At 41.7% G+C, this 27,053-nt stretch overlaps 1 protein-coding gene across 2 annotated transcripts in view; it reads right to left on the minus strand.

The window, feature by feature from the left end:
• SMPD3 (sphingomyelin phosphodiesterase 3) overlaps positions 1–27,053 on the minus strand; it is a 110,831-nt gene that overhangs the window by 4,140 nt on the left and 79,638 nt on the right. For both annotated transcript variants that reach the window (XM_068131191.2, XM_068131192.2), the window contains exons 3-7: positions 22,986–23,061; positions 22,687–22,887; positions 13,613–13,702; positions 5,447–5,510; positions 3,817–3,958 (exon numbers count right to left, since the gene is read on the minus strand). In XM_068131191.2, the coding sequence (XP_067987292.1) occupies positions 3,817–3,958; positions 5,447–5,510; positions 13,613–13,702; positions 22,687–22,887; positions 22,986–23,061 (573 nt within the window). The remainder of the gene's footprint in view (positions 1–3,816; positions 3,959–5,446; positions 5,511–13,612; positions 13,703–22,686; positions 22,888–22,985; positions 23,062–27,053) is intronic.

The raw sequence follows: 27,053 nt of genomic DNA on the forward strand, positions 1-27,053 counted from the left end.
AACACCAGGCTACATATACAGACTTGGCATTTAATATGGAATATTTTCTTTTTCTTGACTTGGGTTTACTTTCTTAACTCAGTATATCAATCTGGTGAGTTTCTTTTACACTTTGGTGATTTATTTGTTAAAAGAACCATGTCACTGATTGTCTGTTGCAGTAAGAAGTCAACAACAGGATTATATCACAGGTGGCGTGGCAAAATGTACGGACAGGTGCATTTGATGATTGGCTTCACAGTCGGGTATACAAGGGTTGTTCCGTTCTGTATTAGTGGAAAACAACTGCTGCACGTCTCCAAAAATTATTGCCGCTTCCTCTGGAGATGGTCCATCAACTTGACAATGCTGTTTGTCATGGAGTGGTGGCTTTACGAAATTACGGCATGAAACAGCGTGCTATTGCTCGGCAGTATGGCATCACTCAAGGTCAGGTGTCAAAGATCCTGAAACGAAATGCTCAGAGGGGTGTCCCTACTCCAATACCGAGGCCAGGACGTCCCCGCAGAACCACAAGGAGGGATGATCGCCAGCTGCACCGGTTAGTCCGCAATGGCCATACCAAGTCAGCTAATCGGCTTAGGGCTGAGTGGCAGCAACTGACAAATGTGCCTGTATCCAGAAGGCTAGTCAACCAATGACTGGTTCAAGCAGGCTATCTTGCCAGGCGTCCCCTGAGAAAGCCACGCCTGACCAGACAACACCGCCAGCGCCAATTGCAGTGGGCCAGAGAGCACCGTCAATGGCAGCCAGGACACTGGAATCACGTGATCTTCAGTGACGAGTCTAGATTTCTGGTCTATTGTCAAGATGGCCGCGTCCGAGTGCGCAGACAAGTGCATGAAGCGTACACTGAAGATTGTATAGTGCCAAGAGTCCAAGCTGGAGGTGGTGGGGTGACCGTTTGGGCTGCTTTTCATGCAGGGGGCAAAACTGACCTGGTTGTTCTGAATGGAAACCTGAACCAGTTCAAGTACAGGGCCATTCTGGAAGAAACATTGCTTCCATTTGCTCGTGCAGCCTTTCGAGGAAACTTTGTCTTCCAAGATGATAATGCACGGCCTCATCGTGCTCGCATGATCCAACACTTTCTTGCTGACCGTGGTGTAGAGCATATGGAGTGGCCTGCCATGTCCCCGGATATGAATCCGATAGAGAACTTGTGGGCAGAATTAACGCGTCAAATCGACCACTTGGACCAGCAGCCGACCTCTGTGCGTGAATTGCAGCAGGCTATTGTCACTGCATGGCAAGCGAATCTTGTCCAAACCTTGGCAAATCTCATGAACAGCATGCCTAAACGTGTACGTGCTCTCCTGAATGCTCGTGGGGGTTACACGAAGTACTGAACTGTAATTTTATTGTCCGTAATCCCAGTCGTAATTTAACTTTTGTTTTTGTTAAAAACATTTTTGGCTAATGTGCAAAATAAAGAGATACTTCTGGAAAACGTACAGAAGTTTAACATAGTACTGATGAATTGAGTTCGATATCAGTTTACATCACTTTCAAGGATCAATTTATTTGTTTCGAAATGCCAAATGTGGTTTTTGTTTCTTTTAATGGTCACATTAACAAAATCTAGAATAATTTCAACATAATTCCAATGAACTTTTGGTTCTAAGACATCTTGAAAAGTAAGTTCACCCCCACAAAAAAAATATTCCATATTAAATGCCAAGTCTGTATATACACACATACATATATATATACAATGCCTGTCGCGCGATCCACGTACAGCCATCTCCAAGCCGCCACATACTAATGTGTAAACCTCCAACAACCACCTCGCTCACAATAAGGTGAGTTTTTTGCTGTTTGGTTGTGACCTTTCTGCTTTAATATCGCAGGGTTAATCGCAACCTTTGAGTACCAGTTCACTGGTAATTCCCTGTTTGTCGTTAAAGGCGGCAAAAAGGGTTGGCGTCAGGAAGGGCATCTGGCCGTAAAACATTGCTTCAAATAGGGGACCGAAAAACAACAACAACCACGGTTCCCGAAAAAGGCCAACCCCCGCTTTGCGGGGAAAAATGGCCTCTAAAGGTGGTTATTTTTTATCTATCTATAATTCCAGTAATCTCTGTGTGTGTGTGTGTCTGTGTGTCTGTGTGTCTGTGTGTCTGTGTGTCTGTGTGTTTGTTTGACTGTGACCGCTGTTTCTCGACAACCACGGGTCCGATATACTTGAAACTTGCCAGGTATATTGCTGGGGACCTGAGGATGTGCCTTTTCAAGGTTTCATATTAATCGGACAAGTAGTTACCGAGCTATGGCGATTTCTTTACCAAACTCCGCAAGCCGTTCGCTTTGGACCAAACCATTTCATGTAAATAGAGGGGGGGGATTGTCACCGTACTCGCAAGCCGTTCGCTTTGGCTTTGCGAATGGACCAAACCATTTCATGTACATAGAGGGGGGGGATTGTCACCGTACTCGCAAGCCGTTCGCTTTGGCTTTGCGAATGGACCAAACCATTTCATGTAAATAGAGGGGGGGGGGATATAATTTTAGATATATATATAGTACGGGCATGCCCTAGTATATTTAATCGCAACAAAACTTTCTGCAATCAATTTTTAACCACAATGCACCTGAATAGGGGGTTTGAAACAGTCATGAGGAGGTAATTTGGCCCATTAATACATTAGTGTTGCGCCCCCGTGTTAATGTCTTTACTAAAGCTTCACTCCTTTACACCCCGAAGACCCTTTACACCTCTTAGACCTTTACACCCATTAGACCCCTTCATACTCATTTAGACCCTTTTGAGACATATAGACTGTCTTCGACACTTTTCAGACATATAGATTTTTTAAAGACACTTTGGACAATTAAAGACCATTTGGACACTTTATAAAGACCCTTTGGACACTTTAGACCCCTTTTGTTATTTTGCCCTTAGACCCAGTTAGATCCCATTAGGCCCTTTTAAAGGCCTTAGACCCTTTAAACACTTTAGACCCTGTTATGACCTTTAAAACACTTTAGAGTTTAGACCCCTTAGAAAATCAAAAAAAAATCCCCCAAAAATTGGTTTTGACAACCTTTTCCATGCATTATTCATGTCGCATCACAAGTTGCAATGACAAATCAAAACTGATATCTCAAAGTGAATCTGATGTTGAAAAGTGAAACTGAAACTACTGATTTATGGATCAATGAATTGGGAACCAGAATGAAATGCGCTGAGAAATACCAAATGGAAATTTTGGAAAGCAGAGCTATGGGGAGTATAGAGAGAGGAGGAAGGTCGGGGGCTGATAAGCGATTTGGAGAGGTGTAGGTGCCTGGAGGTAGTCGGTTGGCATGGAAAGAACTTCTGTGATCTTCCGTCAGGCGGTAGGTTCAAAACGTGCTAAATCCACTCCACAGCCGAGTTTTCAAAGTATCACCCTCACCACCAAGCATTATTTTGGTTGCACAACAAGCACGGATTGGAAATCTTCGCTGGTGGAATTTGGAATGAGGTTGTTGAGGTTACCAGCTCCTCCCATTGTGATATCTACTCACTGAATATTTACACTGAATTCCCATTCCTACCAACACACACTCTAAACATATTGCTCATTTCAGGTGAGACATCTACGAACCCCTGTCATTGACGGGTACCCTGCTAGTACATATAAGCAAAATGTATGTTTGTTTGTTTGTTTGTGACCCTACTCCTCTGAACGCCCAAGGTTAATCGGCACAAAACCTTATAGGATAATTTTTTTTAGCATGATGCACCTAAATAGATAAAGTATTTATTGAGTTACATAGCTCGGATTCTAATAACAAAAATTAATGTGAAGTAGTGTGGGTTGGGTTGCCTACCACACGAAGATCGTTGGACGTCTCCTCATTGTACAGTAAGTAGTCCAAGCGGCGAGCGGCACGAGATGAGGTGCCGCGGTTTACCGCCTTGTTTTTTGGAAATATGAGAAAGCGCTGCCGTGCATCTTCACATTCTAAAACCCTGAAAGTCAAAGCAAGAACATTCATCCACCACCATTGTACAATTGTTGTCTTGATCATATAGACTAACTACATGATCAAGAAGCATCTCATTCTGGATATGAAATTTTCATACGTGAGAGGATATCATTGGCATAAGCAAAACCAAAGTTATAATATATGGTGGAGGCCACTACTCTTCTTGACAGAGCATCGGGCCATTCACAGCAAGTCATGAACATTTCCATGACGAAGAGCTGATCCGGTTGCAGAGAGCAGAAGTTTCCACTTTGTTGTAGAACTCGTGTTGTAGAACAATAAAAAATATGGTCCCGTTGGAAAGTTAATAATCAATTTACTTGGTTTGAAATCTAATAATCGATTTATTTGGAGCAAAACTGTCCATTCCATCATAAAGATGCATGTCTAAAAGCCTGTGTTCAAGGATTGAAGAAGAAGAAGAAGAGGAGGAGGAAGAAGAATGATTGTGAGCTTAATGCAGTGGTTCCAACGGTACCATTTATCATTCTACGACAGCAGGAGTCCTTTAGGTTTAGGACATGGAAGGAGCACACACAATTATCTATGCAGTACTATAAGAGAGCCGATTGCCTGTGTGTGTCTGTGTGCCGCCATTTTGTTCAGAGATGGCTGAACGGATTTTCATCAAACTTTCAGAGGTTCATCAGCGAGTGCGAGGGAGTGTTTTAGGCAGAAAAAGTTGGATTTTTGGAGATTTTTTCTTTTAATCGCGCTATAGTGGGTGTAGGGGGGGGGGGGGTGTGCAGGGACCCCATTCCTTAATGGGTGTAGGGAAGTGTTTTAGGCCCCCACAAAAAAAATAGACTGGGCAATGCCAGGTACCCCTGCTAGTAATGTATATCGTAAATAGTAAAAATTCTCGAAGCAATAGAAAAATATATAATAGTACAAGGAAGGAACACAAACAACAACCACAGCCATCGCTACACCAGCAACGACAACAACTACGTGTTACAAAATATCTTTTTTTTCGCTTGTTTCACTTCATTTCACATCCTCATTGAAGCTCACATAGACATACAATATGTTTGTGAAGTACAACTTGCTGTCTTCTGATTAAATCCGTCAGCGAAGCGACAGGTAGGCTAGCCTAGTATTATTGATATACTAGTGGGGTATGCTTACACATCAAACCGTGCTTCGTATGTAGGTACATAATAAATAGATTTCTTTATGATTATAGGAAAGCATCACCGACCTGCTGCTCGATATCATTTGAGGTTATTTATATATTTTGTGTATGTGTTCACTGTTTTTACATAAATGTTCATTTACAGATGCTTTCCAACGGTTCTGGGATTTTTTCCGGTGTGCCGGCTTCAATATCTGTCAGCACGCCAAATTTCAGCTTTCTATGACACCCGGAAGGTACCGAACATTAATATCAATCAGTCAGTGGTTAGAAATAACTTTATATATATGATGCCATATTTATCAATGGGTAATATGTTGAAGGATTTGAGCTCACCTTTGCAGACCTTCCGCAGAGCAGACTTCATCGTAGTGGAGACTTCTTTGTTCGAGCACGGTGCCTTGCATGCGGGGTTGAATGAAACACAAATATAAATGTACTCATAAAAACATGCAAATCAAGGTGATTCAAATTTAACCTAGCCTTTTGCTTTTAAAAGACAGAGTATTGCATGCAGATTAATAATTTTTGATGGGATTTGCTTTTTAACCAATACCGTACTCATAATCATGTGTTTTCTGCTTTAATGCATGTGCTGAAAATTGAAATTGCACGAAATGAGATAACAAAGTGGGTAGAACCACAAATAATTATTTAATTCTGGTGAAGTAAAACCTGTTGAAATTAATAGTAGATTGTCTGCACAGTACCATATAGTGATAATTGTTTGTTAAAGTTACAAGTTTAACTAGAACTGTGAGCAGTGATGATAGGCTTCCAGCCAAAATGGCCACCATACCACATTAATGACGACGTCATCATTTCAATAAATTTTCCCCATGGGTAATTGTTCATATCTGTAAAATTTGGTTTGGATTTAGTTAAGTGGTTCTGGAGATATAGATTTTCAATTTTTTCCCTTAAATCCAACATGACTGCCATACCATATGACTGATGATGTCATAGTTTGCAAAAAAAAATCCTCATGCGTCATCAATCATACATATGAGGTTTCACATTGATCCGTTGAGTGGTTCTAGAGATATGGATTTTCAAATATTTTTTGCTTAAATCCAAGATGGCCACAATACCACGTGACTGATGACATCATAGTTTACAAATATTTTCCCACATCAATAGTTGATCATGTGTGTGACATGTTGCATTGATCCATTAAGTGGTACTATGAAAAAGATTATTTAAGTTTTTTGCTTAAATTCAATATGGCGACCAAACCACTTGACTGATGACGTCATCGTTTGCAAATATTTTCCCTCATCGGAATGTAAACATGTTTTTCAAGTTTTGTATCAATCGGATAAGCGGTTTCAGAGAAGTAGATTTTTGAAGTTTTCTTTTGAAATTCAATATGCTCGCCAAATCACGCGACCAATGACGTAATTTTTGGCAAAATTTTATCAGGCGATCGTATTTGTAAAATTTTGCATTGATCCGTTCAGCGGTTCTGGAGAAGAAGATGTTTAAAGTTTATGACATCATAGGCAATGGGAGCCAATGTAAGTCAAAATTGCAAAAACAAAATTAATGATGCACTAAGTTACATTTGTATCTATAATGAGTTGAAGTTTCGTAGAGCTAACAATAACGGTTTTGTCGGAATTGTCTCCACAAAATGTGTGAGAATAATAATCCTTACAAGAACAATAGGCTTCCAGTGGGAACCTCACTGTAGGCCTAATAACAGCACAAAAGTCCAGGTCAAATTTGAACCACCCTCGTACATAGTTTATATATTACAATTATGCAGTCCCTCACCAATGTGAAATGAACATCCTGCTTGAAATACTGCCAAATTGATCCACAGTTTAATGCAGCATTAGAGATAAAAGTTCAAAGATTTATTAGCTCAATTCATGTCATGGCTGTGAAACCTCAAAGCTTGCTCCACATATTTATGTTTGCCTATGTGTGGCGGGTTATGGAATTCAATAGGTTATGGAATGGAATGAGATGCAATAGTCCAAGACTCCAACTTGAAACAAAATTATGCAATGAATGTGATTTGTGAGGATGTACTTTTCTTATTAATTATAGATACTTCTCCATTGAAGTACAATTTCACACGAATGCGTCAATGCGTCAATGGATAGGCCCTCGCCCACGTTAGATGTCAACCCACTGTTATGTTTGATCTCGATTAAAGGTCACATGAAAAATTAAAGGTCCCTTGAGAGAGAGGGGAGAGAAATTACAAATAAGTAGAAGAGAGACAACATCAGATGCTTCTAACTAAAGCTGGGGTCTGCAAAATCATTTTCAAAAGTGCACATGACCTTTGACCTTTTGAACCCAAAATTGAATCGGTTCATCTTTGTGTTGCAGTCCATAGTTGTGCCATGTTTGGTCAAAATCCCTTTAGCTGTTCACAACTTATCTCAGAAACAAAAATCTGAAACTTTCAGCTAAAGGTCACATGACCTGTGACCCATTGAACCCAAAATATACTCAGTGAATCTTTGCCTCATAATAAACCTTTGTTCATGCCAACAGGCGGAGACCTTAAAAATGGTGGCATTTCTTGGATGTTAGTGAATATCTCGTTCTGAGAACATTTTAAATGCCCTTCATAGGGTCGTGGGATTTGCATTCCCATCTGAGCACTTAACTCATGATTCAGCTTCAAATCTCAGATACGCTTGGCTTGTCCATACATGATCTTGAGTTCTAGATACCAGCATGCACCAATGGCTGATTACCCCGCACACGTGGAGTGAAAAGCGGGGTTAAGCAATTGGGTCATGTCCTTCTGTCTGTCTGTCTGTCTGTCTGCAAACGTCAGTTTATGATCGAGGAACGACTTGATTTCAATTGAATGTTATATTTCAAACTCCAATTGGAACATTCATCCGAAAACAAACCTGTAGTCTACTCTAAGAGTACTTTGGCTCTGAATTCTTCCCGATCGCACATGCACAGAGAGGAGTGAGATAAATTTTTTTACTCTATCTGTCTGCCTGGCAGTCAACCAAGATTGAAAATCATTCCAAACAGGAAACTCATTGTTTTTAAGGACCTCATAAAGGATATAAACAAAAAGCACGAATAACTAATGTAACATGTTAATTGAGGTGGTGTAAAAGATGCTGCATCAATGGCGGTAAAATTCCCGAAGAAAAGGTTTTTTTTCTATGACACCTAAGATCTTTATTTTATTTTAATTGAATTATATACTTGAATAATGTGGAACAAAATCGCCTTTCTAGAACTCCCAAAAACCTTCCGTTTAGCAGCACATGGACAAAATATTCCTGCATTACAATGTCATCTTGACCAATCAAATGTGCTGCTCTCAGACTCCGCCCATGTCATTTTCCGTCAATTCTGTGCAGAGCAAGGTGTTCTATGAACTCTCCAGTTACCCTCGCCAGAGGAGAGGGTATTGCATTTGAGTCCGTTTGTTTGTCTGTTTTTCTGTTTGTTTGTCTGCACAGAATAATTATGATTTTCTCTGCAACCGTTGGTCCGATTGACAGGAAACTTTTACCACATGTACACCTCCTCCTGTATAATTTTTTATGATAATTATGACGTCATAGGTCACGTGGTATGGACGCCATGGCTCATTGTAAAGAACTCCCTATGGGGAATAACTTATGTTAATGATATTATGGGTTCCTCCATTATGACGTCATAATTCGACAAGTACAAAACTTCATCCGATCAAGATGAAATTCCTTGAGCATCTTCTATGGATAAATTGGTGGAGGAAAAAAAAAATGATGATGTCATCGGTCACATTGTTCGGCTGCCATATTTGTTTTAACACAAAAGCCTTAGAAAAACACTAAAGACACGCCCTGGTGAGGGTCTGCAATCTCTGATTGCTCTTTCTTTTCTTTATATTGCTTTACAACAACAACAGGCATTTTAAGGCCATTTTCCCTGCAAGAGCGGGGGTTAGCCTTGCGGTCCCCATGACAATGTTCTCCATTTTGCCCTATTTTCTGCATCTCCCCTTGTTAACCCCCTTGCCCGCATTTCTTCTTCGACCATCTTTAGCCAAGTCTTTCTCGGTCTTCCCCGTCCTCTACTTCCTTCTACATGAATTCCCATCACTCTTTTCAACCAGTCACTTTCATCCTTCCTCAACACATGACCAAACCATCTCAACCTGTTTCTCTTCACAGCATCCATAACAGGCTCTATTCCCATCATCTTTCGCAATTCATCATTTGTCTTCCTCTCTCTCAACGGTACTCCACACATCCACCAAACCATTCGCATTTCCACCCTTTCCAGCCTTCGTTGCTGCTCTACGTTCATTACCCATGTCTCACTCCCATAAATCATAACACTTATCACACATGCAGCATACACCTTTCCCTTCAGCTTCAATGACACTCCCCTCCTCGTCAGCACGCCACTCAGTTCCCGAAACTTCTTCCATGCACATGTCACTCGAGCAACCGTTGCCGAGTCTGATCCACCTTCTCCATTCAGCATGTCTCCAAGGTAACAAAATGTTTTCACACCTTCCAGCTTCACGCCATCTCCAAGATCCAACTCAACATTTCCTCCATCTGCAGCTCCCTCTGTGCACACCTTACATTTGAATGTAGCTGCCACACTGGTTAATGACCCTCTCAAACCACTACATTTTTGATGAACCCACTCAGCGCACATTGTACATTGAATGGAATTCACTCCGACACCCTTCCTGCACACAGCACACGGCGCCACTTCCCAGTTCTTTCCACCTCACCACATGCTTTACCACTTGCCATCACCTTCGTTTTTCCGATATTCACCTTCAGACCTTTTGTCTCCATACATTCCTTCCACTTGTTCATCTTCTCCTTCAGTCCATCCATACTTTCTGCAATCAGCACCAGATCAACTGCATACAACAACTCCCATGGTAAACCCTCCTTTACCTTCTGAGCCAGCACCTCCATGACAGCTACAAATAGTAGTGGACTTAGTACCGACCCCTGATGCACTCCCACCTTCACCTCAAACTCACCACTGTTCCCGTCCTTCGTCCTTACAGCTGTGCGCGCTCTTTTGTACATTGCCATCACTACTCTGATCAACCATTCCTCCACTCCTAACTTCCTCAATGCCCATGTCACTACTTCACGTGGAACCCTATCAAATGCTCTCTCCAGATCAACAAACCCAAGAAACAACTTCTTCCTCTTCTCCACGTACCTCTCCTGCAACTGCCTCACAATAAAAAGCGCATCTGTCGTTCCTCTTCCTGGCATAAATCCAAACTGCATTTCGTCAATCTTCACTTTCTTCCTTATCCTCCTCTCCAAAACCCTTTCCAATACCATCATTCCATGCTCCAATAACTTTATCGCTCGATACGAGCCACAGTCCAGAGGGTCACCTTTCCCCTTGTATAGAGGGACGAGGGTACTCAGTTCCCAACCACTGGAATGCAGCCTTCTTTCACCACCAGATTGCAGATCTCTGTCATTCTCTTCAGACCCCAATTTCCTGCTGCCTTCAACATATCTCCCACAACTCCCGTTGGCCGTCCCGCTTTTCTACTCTTCATTGCTTTTATCGCTTCCTCAACTTCCTCCTCGGTTATCTTCTCTGCCGGTCCTAAAACTGGGTTACTCTCTATGTTGCCATCCCATTCATTCTCTGCATTCAACAGTATTTCCATATATCTCTTCCATCTTCCTTTAATTCCATCTGGGTCCACAACGATTTGTCCCACTTCATCCTTCAAGCAACTCACCCCCATCACATCACACCTCTCTTTCGCTACCTGCTTTGCAATCCTGAATACCGTTCTCTGACCCTCTTCCGAATCCAAGCGCTCTCCGAACATTTTCCTACATGCCTCCTGTGCCTTTGCTACCTCTTTCTTTGCAGCCTTCTTGGCTGCCTTATAACTTTCATGCTCTGCCTTTTCTGCCCCCATACCCTTCGCCTTCTGCCACTCCTTGAACTTCTTCCTCTTCTCGTCAATCTTCTTTCCAACTTCATCATCCCATCACCATGTTTCCGAGTGCCTCGGTGGTCCTTTTGTCCATCCACATACCTCACCAACGGCTCCCAACAGACTATCTTTCATTGACATCCAACCACTTTCAAGCTCAACCACATCATCCTCCACCATACTCAGCCTCTCTTTTAATGCCTCCCTCACTGTCACCTCTTTCAACCTCCACACCTTCCTTCTCGGTTGGTACTTCACCCGCCGAGCTCTCCTCGCACCTTTCACCCTTATGTCGCAGACAACCAAGTGGTGCTGTGAAACAGCCTCCTCCCCCGGGATCACCTTTGTGTCCCGGAGGTGCCCCCTATCTCGCCTACGCACCAGCAGGTAGTCAACGGTTGTCGTCGACCCACCTGACGTGTATGTAACAAGCTTATTATCCTCTTTCTGGAACTGAGTATTACAAATCAACAAATCAGCTCCATCAGCAAACTCCAAAATCCTTTCACCTTCTCCATTTCTCACACCATATCCGTAACCCCCATGAACTCCCTCAAAACCGTCCATACTACTTCCCACATGTCCATTTAGGTCTCCTACCACAGCAACTTCCTCATCTTTCACGTTTTCCATCAGCTTCTCTATAGCACACCAGAACTTGTCCTTCTCTTCATCGCTCCGACCAACCTGCGGAGAATATCCCGAGATGACGTTCACCAAGAGCTTTCCAATCATCATTTTCACAATCATCAACCTTTCACTCACTCTAGTCACACTCACCACACTGTCTACAAACTCCGCAGAAAACAGGACACCAACACCATTCACGCCCTCCGGGCACCCTTGCCACACAAACTTGTATTTCTGTCCCTGCCTACCCTTCACCATTCTCACACCACTTCCCTTCCATCTCATCTCCTGCACACAACATATGTCCACTCTTCTTCTGACCAATACTTCCACCACTTCTCCTGATCTCCCTGTCATTGTCCCTACATTCCATGTCCCAAATCTCAGAAACCGATCTCCACGTCGGGCATCAGACGTTTCGTCGTCATCAATGGAATGATTTCCACCCTTGCTTCGATCGGGTTCCCCACCTTGAGTTTTGACGAGAGGGACTGGGGTCCCCCACGGGGTACTTCGGGCTGTACCCTGCCCATATGTAGTCGTAATTGTCATGGTTCTCTTTTTGAGGCAATGTTTTTATGGCCGGATGCCCTTCCTGACGCCAACCCTTTTAGTCGCCTCTTACGACACGCAGGGATACGGTGTACCTATTCTAAACCGGGGTACACACCGGGTTTTTTATATTGTTATATTTTTGCTTTAATTTGTACAATATATATTTTTATATTGCTTTAATTATACAATAATGAGGTTAACATTTTAAAAAGTGAAATCATTCTGTCTCTTTACCATGAATCACTAATGGATTACATACAATTCAAATGTACATTCTGGCACATAATCATTACTTGTAAAATCGAAGATTTTTCAAGTATATTGGTCGGTTGCATTTGTGGTTCTGTCTGTTTGTCTGTTTGTCTGTTTGTCACTGGCCTTCAGGTCACAATTCTAAACCGATCGTCACGAAACTTCACCAAGTTGTCTAGGTCGTCCCAATTGAGAAGCCTATTGATTTTGAGGTCAAAGGTCACCTGGAGGTCAAATTTCGAAAATCGCCATTTTAAATCCGATTGACTTGAAAATTGAACATTTGTATATTGAGTCAATAAATTGGGAAATGAACTATTTTCGAGGTCAAAAGGTCAAAGGTCAACTCAAGGTCAAATTTTAAAAGTCGTCAATTTTCATTCAAAAAGCCGTCAATTCTCAACCGATTGACTTGAGAATTGAACAGCATTTGCATATCGAGTCACTAAATTGGAAAACATACTATTTTTGTGGTCAAAAGGTCAAAGGTCAACTGAAGGTCAAACTTCCAAAATCATCAATTTTCATCTGAAAAACCGTCAATTTTCATCCGATTTACTTGGAAATTGAACAGCATTTGCACATTGTCAATAAATAGGAAGACCAACTATTTTTGAGGTCAAAAGGTCAAAGGTCAACTCTAGGTCAAACTTCCAAAATCATCAATTTTCATGTGAAAACCCATCAATTTTCATCCAATTGACTTGAAAATAGAACAGCATTTGTGCATTGCCTCACTGAATTGGGAAACCAACTATTTATGAGGTCAAAAGTTCAAAGGTCAACTCAAGGTCAAACTTCTAAAATCATCATTTTTCATCTGAAAAATCGTCATTTTTCATCCTGTTGACCCGAGCTTTGATCAAGATTGTAAATTTTAATCTTCATGAAATGGACAATTTGCTGTATCAATGCAAAACTTTGGGGGGGGGGGGGGGGGATTTTGCAAGTATCGTGCTACGCATGACGTCTTCTTATTTTGTTATTTTTTTGGTTCTTTGAGAACTTGTGCAGTATGTTTATTTGCATGCAGTCACACTTGGTATAGACTATATAGATGATCAAGCAGATATCATGAAATGCAAATAGGCAGGAGAGAATGATAGAAGACTGTTCAATGAAAGGTATGTGATTATGCACCTTACCCACAGCCCAGGCCTTTTCCTCGCCTGGGCCCTGGCGGCAGGGATCACAGTACTGCCGGAAGATCTCATGGTGTTGTTCCAGCTTGTCCTCTACAAATAGTCACCACACAAGCACGTAAGTTGGAGCTGTTGTGTGAAACAAAAGTCTTTCCTTCTAAATTATTTTTGTATATATTTCCTCGTAGTATGCAAATTGTAAAGTGGTGGCCTTGATGCTTTCAACAAGACTTTACAGTTCTTGAAGCCCGTATTGCAGCTCTAAGCAAGTGGGATTTATTTCTGAGCTAAAAAGTACAAGGGATTCAAAGCGGACGTCGATGTTTTACTCGAAAAAAAAAATCAAAAAGTAGAGGAGAGCACAAAGCTAGAAGGGAGAAGCTTCACCTATTTCTGATTAAGGTATTCATATTTTACTCTTCTCAGATTTTTAGTACAAATACAAAATTCACCATGTAATGGAATAATGGATGATACGAACAAGATGATGATTGAGGTATGCCAACTGCAATGAAAAGTAAGGACATCCTGCTCACAGACAAACAGACCGACAGACAGGAGTGAAAACCTAACTGAAGGTGGTCAGAGATAAACAGAAGGAAAAGATTGCAAATTGTAAGAGACAGGAGGTCTCAGCAAATGAAAAGTGCTCGTTGATCCCATGAGGAGCCAACGTTCCGATCCTCTTTGTGCTTGTAAATACCCATGGTGCTGAAATGGAGAAATTTACCGGAGACTGCCATCTTACTGAACGAATGTTAAGGATGGTTGTAGTGTTGAGCAACAGGGTTAGAGCAGTCTGTGCTCTTGGTTCATACATCAAGCAAGCATCCATGGAGGCCATTGCCCACTCTTCGCCCAGTTTCATCGTTGTAGATTTTCTTGCAGAGAGTTCACGTGGTCCGTAGATCACTTCACGGAGGTGCAGTCGAAGTGGAGGCTTGAATTTAATACTGCTTGGGTCCAGAGAGCGAAGTGGTCGTCTTTATGAAAAAGCACGTGTGACGGCGACTCCATGAACACTTAAATGTTCCTGGTGGGAGGTTTTGGGTTCTTTAACTGGGAAATTTCATAAATTTCTATCCTGCTTGAAAGATATGATGGGCGATTGTGGAAAAATCGAGGCAATCTGGATAATTTTATAAAACCTTCAAGTTCCTCCATATGATGTTCTTGACTCGAAGAATTAAGGGATGGTAGATCAATGTAGGCAGGATCCTTTCTTCGGTTTTCTTTTCTCAGAAGTTTATAACGCCCCTGTCTGTCAATGTTGCGAGCGTGCTCCAGTGCACCAGCCACAATGGAAATGGGAAATGCATGCTAAGTCAAGAACTTGCACATCTCATTTGATTTTGATTTGAAGTCGGAAACTATCGTTGCCCAGATGCGGGAGCCTGAGGAATTGGGATGGGAATCAATTTTTGATGTGGAAGCAGTTAAAGGATGAATATAGAAGAGAGCTGTGTGAATCACTAGGTTTATAATGGATAGTTGTGGCAGGTCTGTTCTCTTTGACTGAAATATGAATGTCGAGAAAGGTAGTAGTGGTACTTGAAATCTCTCATGTGAAATTGAGGGCAGGTTGGAAGGAGTTGACAAAGTTGATAAACCGTTCAAGATCCTCTCTGCTACAGGATGTGGCACTGATGCAGTCATCTATGTAGCATCCATATAATTCTGGGGTCAGACCATCGATCTGGTCAAAAATTAGTTTCTGAATTAAACCACAGACGTATATGGTTTGTATCCCACTGATAGGCCAGATCTGCATCTGGACCTGAACCAAAATCGAATCAGCTTGTTCTTGTCACCTACCCAACTCATCCACCTAGTTTTGTCATAACCCATCCACAACTTTTTGAAATATCGTGTTATATACAGTATCATTTTGGCCCTATCTCTCAACGGTGAAGAATCACTTGGAAAAAAAAACAAGACCGAGAGTCTAACAGTGGCGTAGCTGGGCTTGTAAAATATTATAAACCATAAACACATATTATTAGCTTTTTAAACAGTCGCTAATGCTGTTTATAACATTAAACAAAGAAATTTGGAGGAATCCAGACCATCGGTGCGGTAAGTTTTACTTACAGAACTGAGGGAAGATCCACTGTAATCTATATACCCACAAGGGTTGGGTTAATGACATGCGATCAAAAAACCGAGGTGAATTCCTTACTTCCGCGGTTGTTAGTACCGTACACCGCTCATCATTGATTCATGAACCATACACCACTTCAATCCATCAACTATGTATTCACGATATTGGGATTAAAGTGTTATGGTCATATTTACTATAATAGTACACCCGCTCACTATGGAAGCGGAAAAAAGGGTCATTCCTCTTTGGGGTATGTAGATTACAGTCGATCTATGGTCGGATCTTAAGAACATTGGGTGTGTGTTCATTTAGCAAGTTTATTGTGGATAGATCACCAATTGGTTTAAGCATTTGAGCAAGCATGGCATTCAAAACCATTAAGGAACGGCTGGCCTGGCAAGCGCAAGCTAGCTGCTTGGTAGAGGAGCACAACCCGAGCTTCTCCCTTTCAGTTTCATATCAAACAGCAGGAGCGAGTTTCAAAAGTCTGCTACGAAATTTTCGCTATGAAATGCCCCGGTGGCGGCAGAAAGGGCCATGTTATTTACCCAACATTTGTGGGTTATATAGAGTACAGTAGATCTTCACTCAGTTCTGAAAGTAAACCTTACTTCACGGATGTGGGGTTTCCTCCAAATTTCTTCATTTAGTGTTATAAAGAGCATTAGCGACTGTTTAAAAAGCTAAGCATACGTGTTTATGGTTTATAATATTTTTACTTCCTGTAAAAGCCCACGGAAACGCCATTATAACTATAAGCTATTTATACACGTTATCACTGCAGGAAAAACGCCTTGGGGAAGTGGGACATTATTAGTATTAATATTGTTTTGTAATAACATTAACAATGTGATTATCATTAATTTTGTTATGATTAAAAGCGTCTGTGGAAAAACGCCACGATAAAGTTAATTTAACATTGATATACACCTCAACGTGCAACGCCATTGACGGCGATGGTGGGGAAAACCCGCTCGGGGGAGAAAACCCCCCTGGGGATGGGGGGGGGGGCAAATGAATGTGCTACAACCTTCATTATGTAACCCTTCGTCATCCTGTCAAGTTTGGTTGAGATTGGATAAGTAAGGACGGAATGTATTGGCATCAAAATTTCATCAGACAGACGGCCAGACAGACACAAAATGGCGTATTTTAGTATGATTATTAATATTACTATTACGATAAATGATATTACTGAAACTATACACTACTGTATTAATAAACCTGGGCTTAATTTGTCTGAAGCGGCCCGAAGGTGAGGCATGAAGCCTAAGGCCTATACGTACCGTATTATTGGAAGAGTCGGAACGCCGATGCTTTCGATATTTTATGGTCATTTTAACAATCGGTTTGTTTGTGTTTCACACTGAATGAAAAACGTAAAGGTAGAGCATGGCGATTGTGATATATGACAGGTTCAACGATATGTTCAGCCTGATCGAAATTGGAATCAAAATGCCGGAGTGTGGAGAGTCAGCCGCTGTACCGCGGTAATGACATCAGAGGTAATCACCTCAGCCTGTCATGTGACCAGAACCTCAGCTCTGATTGGTATACGTTTGAGGGGACATACATACATGCATACAGACAGACGGAACAAACACTGTTCCACACGACTTTGCCCTATGGGCTACGCCGTAAAAATTAAAAATCTTAGATACAGATATGGATTCGTCTGTGTTAGATACAGATCTAATAGATTCGTCTGTGTCACACACACAACCTATAACCTGTCCACCAAGTTTCAGCCGAATCCGTCCATAACCCTTTGAGATATCCTGCTCACAGTCAAGACAGTCAAAAAGAGAGACAGACAGACAGGGGTGAAAGCATAACCTTCATCCACCTTTGGTGGGGGAGGTTGGAAGAAATATTTTGAATTAAAGAGAGGGAAATGGATGTAAAAGGAATATGGGGAGAAGTGGGAATGGGAATCATCAACGTCCACCATTCTGTGCACGCAATAAGTAGATGTTCCTGAAAAGGTGTTTAACATCCTATTGAGCAAGATGCTGTAATATTGGAACAACTCCTTTCCATCATGTTAGACAAGGAAGTTGCAAATCCCACAGCGGAATTGAGTTTGTCATGTGTTGTTTGGCTATGACAAACTCTTTTAAACAAATCCACTTGTCAGAGTCCTAGGTATATGCAGTGTTGGCTCAATCACAGTATTCATTACATTAAAATCCCAATTTATTACAAACTGATGTTTGTCACAACCCTCATGCTGGTGTTTGTCAGGTTGGACATCCGCTCCTTCTACTGTGCAAGAACTACGGATGGTGGAATCGAGCGAAGGTGCAAAGCCGTGCTCCTGAGGATTACATTATATATTTTTTCATTTTTCCTTTTCTTATCGAGGTTGACATCTCCAGCCACCTGAATCTCTTACTTCTACTTGCTGGAGACATTGAACTCAACCCTGGTCCATCCATCTACATCTGTCCTACATGCAGCATCAGCATCACCAACCGTCACTCGTCAGTTCTCTGCTTTAGATGTAACAAATGTCTCCATCTCAAATGTACAAACCTACCTTAATACAAATATTCCAGCTCACAGTGGACCCATGGCCTACCTGCAGTCATTCATTCTTACACCCCACAGTCACAAAGCAATACATTTCAAACAGTCACCAACCCACCATTCCCAGAAACAAGTCCATCACCAAAAGGCTAAAGAAATTGAAACTTGACAAAGAAGCTCCACGACCTTTCACCTTTCAATTAGTTACTTCTCGATATGATTTTTAAAATGCCCAAAACTCAAATTGTACAGGACCAGACAACATCTCAAATATGCACCTGAGAGACTGAAGCCCTTTTAGCCCTTAATGCCCGAAATAAAAGATACAACTACTCATGGACACACAATAGCATTGTCAAAAAAGCAATCATTACACCAAATACTGAAACCTAACAACTCCCCAATAACTCAGTCTCGCCATTTATTCCTCGATCCCAATCTCAGCATGGCTTTTGTCCACTGAACTCAACAACCACTCATCTCTCTACAATAACACAATACAGTCCAGACAGCATGAACAAAAAATATCCCCCATGGAGAACTCTTTTTCTGGAAATAGACATGAATAAAGCTTTTGAAGAAATCCTCAACAACAATATGCACAACAATAACAAATGAAGGCAAACTTTCTGTCTGCTCGTCAGGCTCAAATAAATAATTACAAACCGTCTCTTCCTTCAGATTCCACCTAACAGGTAGGGTTCCGTACTATCTCTCTCACTCTTCAATCTACTCCTCCATGACCTCCCAACCACTCAAGCCGACTCACTACTTCTATCAGATGCAGATGATCTAACCATTGCCTGACAGCATTCCAATTTTGACCAGGGTACCACTACCCTCCAAAAATATCTCTACAATCTTGAAAATTGCTTCACACTGAATCACATGACTTCATCTCCATCCAAATGGTTTGTAACCCTTCTCACCCCAGACAGACTTGAATCCAATGCACATCCAGCCATTACTCTCTTCAATGAACAACTTTCCCTCATCAGATATCCAACATTACTGGGCATAACCTTGGATACCAGGATGCCTCTTACACAACACACAGGTCAACTCACTAACAAGACTAACCGCAAAATCAACACTCTAAAATCACTCACTGATACAACCTTTCGACGCAACCATTAAGCACTTAACAACCTACAAATGGTTCATCCTGACTACCATCAATTATACCTGCCCTCGTTGGGCCGCTACTCCTTCGGACCATGATGTACAAAAACTTCAAAAAACAATACAAAACAGCAAGGATAGCAACGTCATCACGTACATACAACTGATCATCATTATACTCTCACATCCTGAATATTGTTTTTCAGATGTCTGAACAGGTGAAAATCAGAGGATGCACCTCAGGTGAATATGGTGGGTGTGGCATCAGTTCAAAACTACATTCAGCAATTCCTTTAATTATAATGTGTGAGGAGTGAGGTGCGAGGTGGCAAATTGTGATGGTGGAACAAACCTCCACAGTGTAACTCCACACTATATTTGATGGCATCATATAATTCGTGCAATAGGCCAGCATTATATAGTTTGTTGGCTTAGCCATTTTGTCCAATAAGCCTGGTGTTGGCTTAGCGGTTAGGGTGCGGCTTGGGATCCTAGATTCCTGAGTTTAAATCCAGGTCGATCGCTCAATTAACGCCAGGGGGTTGACTCAGCCTGTCCTCCTTCCAAGGTCGGCAAATTGAGTACCAGCTTGCTGGGATGAATGATCCCGGTGTGTACCCCGATTTAGAATAGGTACACCGTATCCCTGCGCATTGTAAGAGGCGACTAAGGGTTGGCGTCAGGAAGTGCATCCGGCCATAAAACATTGCCTCAAAAAGGGAACTATGATTGTCGTGGGGCCCGCAAGGCTAACCCCCGCTTTAGCAGGGAAAATGGCCTTAAAACGATCATTCATTCATTATAGTGTTGAGAGGAGAGTTTCCACTGTTTCTATTGTTATTCAGACTCAGATTTGAAGTGGTGAACCCAAGTCTCCTCCCGAGTCCAATATCTGGAGAGAAAGTTTTCCGGATTGGCTTCGTAATGGTGCTTCGTAATGGTCCGATCCGCATTGTGAAATATCGGGAATAGTGGTGCAGAAACCTTCGTTACAAGTGTATTAATCAGAATGTCACAAACTCTTTTCTGTTGATATACCAAAAAGTTTAGCAATGTGTCGGATAGTTAACCTGCAAGCCGCCATCGCCATGGCGATGGATGATATCAACATTTTTGGGCAATGATGCACTTGCTGGCCGAGCAATCCAGGGGTCATAATCGATGCTGTTTCAACCACATTCAAATTCAGCTGCCTATATTAATTTTGTTGTATGGTCGGACATCCCAACCCAAGATTCACAACATGTCCTTATGAATGACGTTTGGACTTGAAACACTTTTAATGCAGGTATTTTTTATGACAACTCAAATTTAGGTTTTATCCATTTTTTTTGCAAAGACCATCACTAGGTTTCAATTCAAGGTTCTATCTAGAACAGCACTTGATAGAGCTCATACCTCCTGCCAGGCTGAACAGTTTACGTTTTGCATCCCACTGATAGGCCGAATCTGGATTCGGATCTGGACCACAATCTTATCGGCTTAATCTTGTCGCTTAACCAACCCATACACCTAGTTTTGTCATAATCCATCCAAAACTTTTTGAACTATCGTGCTATATATCAGTTTTGGTTCTATCTCTCAATGATGAAGAATCACTATTAGAGTTCTAGTATCCGGATCCATGTCTGGATCTTCACCAAAATCTAATAATTTTGTCCGTGTCTCACACCCAACGTCTCCACCAAATTTTGTCCGAATCCGTTCACAACCTTTTGAGATATCCTGTTCACAAACAGACTGATGAAAGCATAACCTCCCCCACATTTGGTGGCAGAGGTTAAAAAAAACGTGAGAAACAGTATAAGTCTGTATCATGAATTGTTTTGTGCAGGTATCATAATATGTTGACCTTCTTCTTCTTTTGACATAAAGATGTAGAATCCTGAACCCTAACTAAAACCCTAACGCTAATCCTCATCATGCGGGGCAGCATCATTGGCTGAAGGTGCGGCTGCAATATACCTCTGTCTAATTTGTTCATGGTGCCGGTGATAGCTCGTCTACTCTTCACGAACAACACCATGGGATCTTTAACGTAGCTGAATTTAACGGGATTCAAACCCAGGCTAGACAGGTTAGAGGTGAGTGTGCATAACTGTAGGCCATCCTGTAATAAACTGAACATCAAAATACACTTATCACTTTCATTTTTTGAAATGTGCAGCTTTACAAACACGTTTCTTCAATTGTAATGGCTAATTATGTAATGGGAACTTCACTTCAATCACCTGGTTGATCAACAATGGCTTGCTTGAGTGGTTCTGTATCGGGATCTTTCCCTTTAAATAATGACCCTCATAATGAAATCCTTCAGTTCTCGTGGTTAGACATTCATTTACTGCTGTCTATAGTCACTCTAGAGGCTTCTCACAGGGAAAACAACAAGAAAATTCAGATGCCACACCTGACATCTGAACAACGTTTAAGGACAATTGGGATGCTTGAGGCTGGTGTAAGCCAGTGAACAATTGCCCAACGTCTTGGTTGCTCACAGCCTGCAATTTCCAACCTGGCCAGGCGTTACGGTGAAACTGGAACTGTGAATGATGGTCCACGAAGAGGAAGACTACGGGTAACCACTCCAAACCAAGACCGCATCAGACGCCTGGTACAGAGCATGCGTCGGAGGTGTACAGCCTGCATCACAGCTCAGGGAGGACACACGATATCGAGGACTGCTGTCATTCTGTCCTTGACTGTTAGGAGTGTTGTGTCCATTCCTGTGTCATTTTGTTTTGACTGTATTCAGGTGCGTGCCTTTGTGTTGCAGTGCTGTGACTTTTGTTGCACCACCCCTTGTGATGTTCATGCTTTTGCTTTTTGTGATTGAGGCAACCTCTTGTTTATTGACATGTGTTTAGTAAAGATAGCTGAACTTACCTCTGTGTTCAAATATTTTTAATTTTTGCGGAGAGGATTTCAATGAGTGTCCTTCTAAAGATTTGATAAGTTTCTTTTGATGTTGAGTATATATTGACCTGCAAATATGCTTCATTCAAAGTTCATACCTGCACGAGGTTATAGTTTGGCTGACAAGTTTTCAAATACCTTCATATACTATCAGAAGAAACGGCTAACCTCATTTGCTATGGTACTCATACAACCTAACCCCCGCTCCTGTGGGCTAACCCCGCTCTAGCGGCGAAAATGGCCTTAAAACAATCATTCATTCATTCATTTCATTCACTCAAACAGAAGATTGAAAACTCCACCACAAGTACTGATAATTGAGCCATCTACAACTGTGATGTTTTTGTAACCATGATTTCATTTTTAATTCGAATACTTGAGGCCTGATACAGACCAGCAGTTGGAAAATTACCCAATGAGCAGTTATCAAAATTGAAATCGCCACAAATGACATCAAAAAACACCAGGTCCTTTGCTGGAGGGGGGCCATCTCTGTGGGACCCAGGAAGACTTCCTGAAGGGCCGATTGGAGGCCCCGGGCATGTTGCTTTACGAAAGTCCTCCTGCCAGCGTAGCAGCAGGCCCAGTTGCTCACATCGAAGGGCCGTGTTACCTGCAGAGAGACATTATTGAAGCTGCCATCAACCACTAAATCTACACCTTCCGGCCCAGGTCATAACCCTGCCAACCTGTCTACCTTTATACACTCACCAGCCCCCGCTTGCAGGTGTGTACATGTGATGTACCCCACTTGCCTTTGTCCAAAGGCATTGCTTCCCAACATCACCTGTGCACATTCAAACAAGTTAATCAAAGAGGTGTACAGTACTGGATTGAAATTGTCATGGTGTAGGCCCAATCATATCCTTTAATAATATCATTTTTATCGTGCACAACGACCAGGAACATTACATTGTGGACATCTTTCAAAAAGTACGTTGTCAGCTGCCCTATGCTATGCAGACGTTGTATCCTTTAGCAGTTTAATTTAAAAAAATTATTCGCACAATTTACTACACACCCCTCGATTCAATTTTTCTGTTCGCAGATCTGTGCCAGGTAAAAGAGGAACAAGCAAATGAAAGCAAATCTTGCTGCCATTTGTTAGTGGCGTGTATGCACAGTGTACCACCAGCTCCATGGCAATAAGGGAAAAAATGGATAAAATAAAAAATCCACACAATAATTGCAGTAGTAAAACAAAGGTGAAGAAGGATCTTTTAAAATGGAAGATGAGAGGAAAATGACAAATTCACGGCATCAAAGGAAGAGCCTCATGGTGGATATAGTAAAAACAATTTTTTTAAGTTCCACCATTCTGGGAACAAGGAAGCCTGGTGTTGGTTTAGCGGTTGGGGTGCGGCTTGGGATCCTCGGTTCGAATCCCGGTCGATTGCTGAATCTAACGCCAGGGGGGTTGACTCAGCCTGTCATCCTTCCGAGGTCGGCAAATTGAGTACCAGTTCACTGGTAATTCCCTGTGTGTCTCAAGAGGCGACTTGAGTACCAGTTCACTGGTAATTCCCTGTGTGTCTCAAGAGGCAACTCACAGGGCTGGTGGCAGGAAGGGCATCCGGCCATAAAACATTGCTTCAAAAAGGGGACCACAGTGCCTGAAAAAGCCAACCCCTGCTTTGCGGGGAAAAATGGCCTCTAAAGGTGGTTCTTTATTCTGGGAACAAGGATGTAAATCGACCAACAAAGTGGAATGATCAGATTGGAGAAGGAGGAAGTGGAGGTGTGGGATTTGTGCCCTCGTACTTGCAATATAATAGTTTTGTGTTATTTATTAATAAATGCTGTATTGCGGTTGTGTTAACCCAATTTCATTATTAAAACCATGTTTGCAAAAGTTGGAGTCTGGCATCTGCTTTTCCCTCCATCGTGCTTCTTGGAATAATGTGGCTTCCTTGCCACGCTCTTCTTTAAAATCAACGAATCACCGCTCGGTTATCCGAGGCCATTCTCCAGGTGTACAGGGTTTTGAAGCTACTGTCACACTTTCATGGAGCGTGGTTTTGCACACCCCATGCATGCAACAGTACTAAACGTATCAACCAGCACAATATAGCTGCTAAATAAATAAACAAACAAGAAACATGTCGTGCAAAGCACAATACTTGTGAAATCCCTAAAGTAAGTTGTTGACCTTTGGCCTATGTTTACCTTTTGGCTCATGTTGACCTCAAAAATAATTGGTGGTTAAATTCAGTGACATGATATGAAAATCCTCTTCAAATTTCAAATCAATTGGATGAAAATGGAGGATTTTAGAAATTCCACATAAGTTGTTGACCTTTGGCCTGTTGTTGACCTTTTGGCCGATGTCGACCTCAAAATAATTGGTGGTTAAATTCAGTGACCTAATATGCAAATCCTCTTCAAATTTCAAGTAAATCAGATGAAAAATGACAATTGTAGAAATTTGGCCTATGTTGACCTATTGGCCTATGCTGACCTCAAAATAGTTGGTGGTTGAATTCAGTAACCAGATATGCAAATCCTCTTAAAATTTAAAGTCAATTGGATGAAAATTGAGGATTTTCAAAATTAGACAACAGTTGTTGACCTTTGGCCTGTGTTGACCGTTTGACCTCAAAATCAAAAGGCTTCTTCCTTAACTCTACAATTTGGTGAGGTTCGTGAAGATCGGTTTAGAATTGTGACCTGAAGGCCACGCACATACACACACCAACACACATTCTCATGGACTCAGACCACGATCCTTGGCACATGATCTTTGAGAGTGAACTGCGAGATTGTCGAGGCCTGGTACTCTGACGAAAACTCCATCAACCGACACATCGACTTACACCCCACATACAAAGCACTACGCAATCAATTACAACGTCAAAAACGGCAGTCATTTGAATGCAGGGAAGCCCTGTGATTGGCAAGGACTTGGACCAATCCATGACGTGAACCGTCCCCAACGGAACTTAACGGTTAACACCACACTCAACGCCTCTGAGGAAGAGAACTAGTTTGTTCTTGAAAGGTCAGGCTATTAATAAAGAATGTAAATTATTTTACTGCTCAGTGTGCAATCATTTATAATATATATATAAGCGAAATGTCCGTTTGTTTGTTACTTGCAAAATCGAAGATTTTTCAAGCGTTTGTGGTTCTGTCTGTCTGTCTGTTTGTTTGTTTTTCACCGGCCTACAGGTCACAATTCTAAACCGATCATCACGAAACTTCACCAAGTTGTATAGGTCGTCCCAATTGAGAAGCCTATTGTTTTTGGGGTCAAAGGTCAAAAGGTCACCAACTTTGCCAAATTTCTAAAATCCTCAATTTTCATCCGATTGACTTGAAATTTTAAGAGGATTTACATATATGGTCACTGAATTCAACCACCAACTATTTTTGAGGTCAACATAGGCCAAAAGGTCAACATAGGCCAAGTTTTTTAAATCCTCCATTTTCATCCGATTGACTTGAAAATTGAACAGCATTTGCACATTGAGTCAATAAATAGGGAAACTAAGTATTTTTGTGGTTAAAAGGTCAAAGGTCAACTCAAGGTCAACCTTACAAAATCATCATTTTTCATCTGACACATTGTCACTTTTCTTCCTGTTGACCCGAGCTTTGATCAAGATTGTCAATTTTAATCTTGATGAAATGGACAATTTGCTGTATCAATAGAATTTTTTTTCCTTGGGGATGGGAGGCGGATTTTGCAAGTATCGTGCTCCGCATGACGTCTTCTTGTTTGTTTGTTTGTTTGTTTGTGAACCTACTCCTCTGAGCTCCCAAGGTTAATCGGCATGAAACTTTATAGGATAACATCTTTTACCACCCTACACATAAATAGGAGTTTAAAACAGTTATTTTCTCACAATTCATAACTTAAAACCATCCGAGCTGCCACCTGTTGCCATGATCTCCGAGGGTTGATCCACATACACAAATCTTTATAAAAAGCCCAATTTTTATTGGATTTCAACACGGATATCGATAGAATTAATTTAACGATGAGCTCCAATCATCAAATATGTTATCATATGTGAGAAACAACTCTTAATGAAGACTACCATGATCGGTAAGTTCGGCAAAGAAGGAGTCACGTGACCTCTCAAATGCGCTCATCATTCAAAAACCGAAAATAGTACAAACACAACCTGTACATCGTTTTAAAGGTAATTTTACTGCTCATCTAACAATATCACTCTCAAGTGTGAAAAAATAGATTTTAGAAAAAAGGACCCACGTGACGCCAACTACAAACCACCACTTGACAACGGGTGAACCTCCAACGATTACCTCATCCTCACAACAAGGTGAGTTGTTGTTTTGCTGTTTGTTTGGTAATCATACTGCTTTGAGCTCCCATGTTTAATCACAACAAAACTTTCTACCTTCGGATTTTTAACCACGATATACCTGAAAATGTGTTTTATACCGTGACGGTGATGAGGAGGCCATTTGTCCCGTTATTGTCATGTTGCACTACCGAGTTAATTTATTTACTAACCCGAGCTAATGTCTTTGCTACAGCTTCACTCCTTTATACACTTTAAACCCTTTCTACCGCTTAGGCCCTTTTCACCCCTTAGACTCGGTTTGACCCTTTACACCCCCCTTAGACCTCTTTGACCATTTACACCCCTTGGACCCCTTCGACCATTTACACCCCTTTAGAGCCCTAACACTCCTTGGACCCTTTGCACCCCATAGACCCCTTTAGACCCTTTACACCACTTAGACCCCTTTGACCATTTACACCCCTTAGACCCACCCCTTTGACCATTTACACCCCTTAGTCCCCTTTGA

Source organism: Myxine glutinosa, chromosome 11 (assembly GCF_964187855.1).
Source record: "Myxine glutinosa chromosome 11, kmMyxGlut1.1, whole genome shotgun sequence".
NCBI classification, from domain to species: domain Eukaryota; kingdom Metazoa; phylum Chordata; class Myxini; order Myxiniformes; family Myxinidae; genus Myxine; species Myxine glutinosa.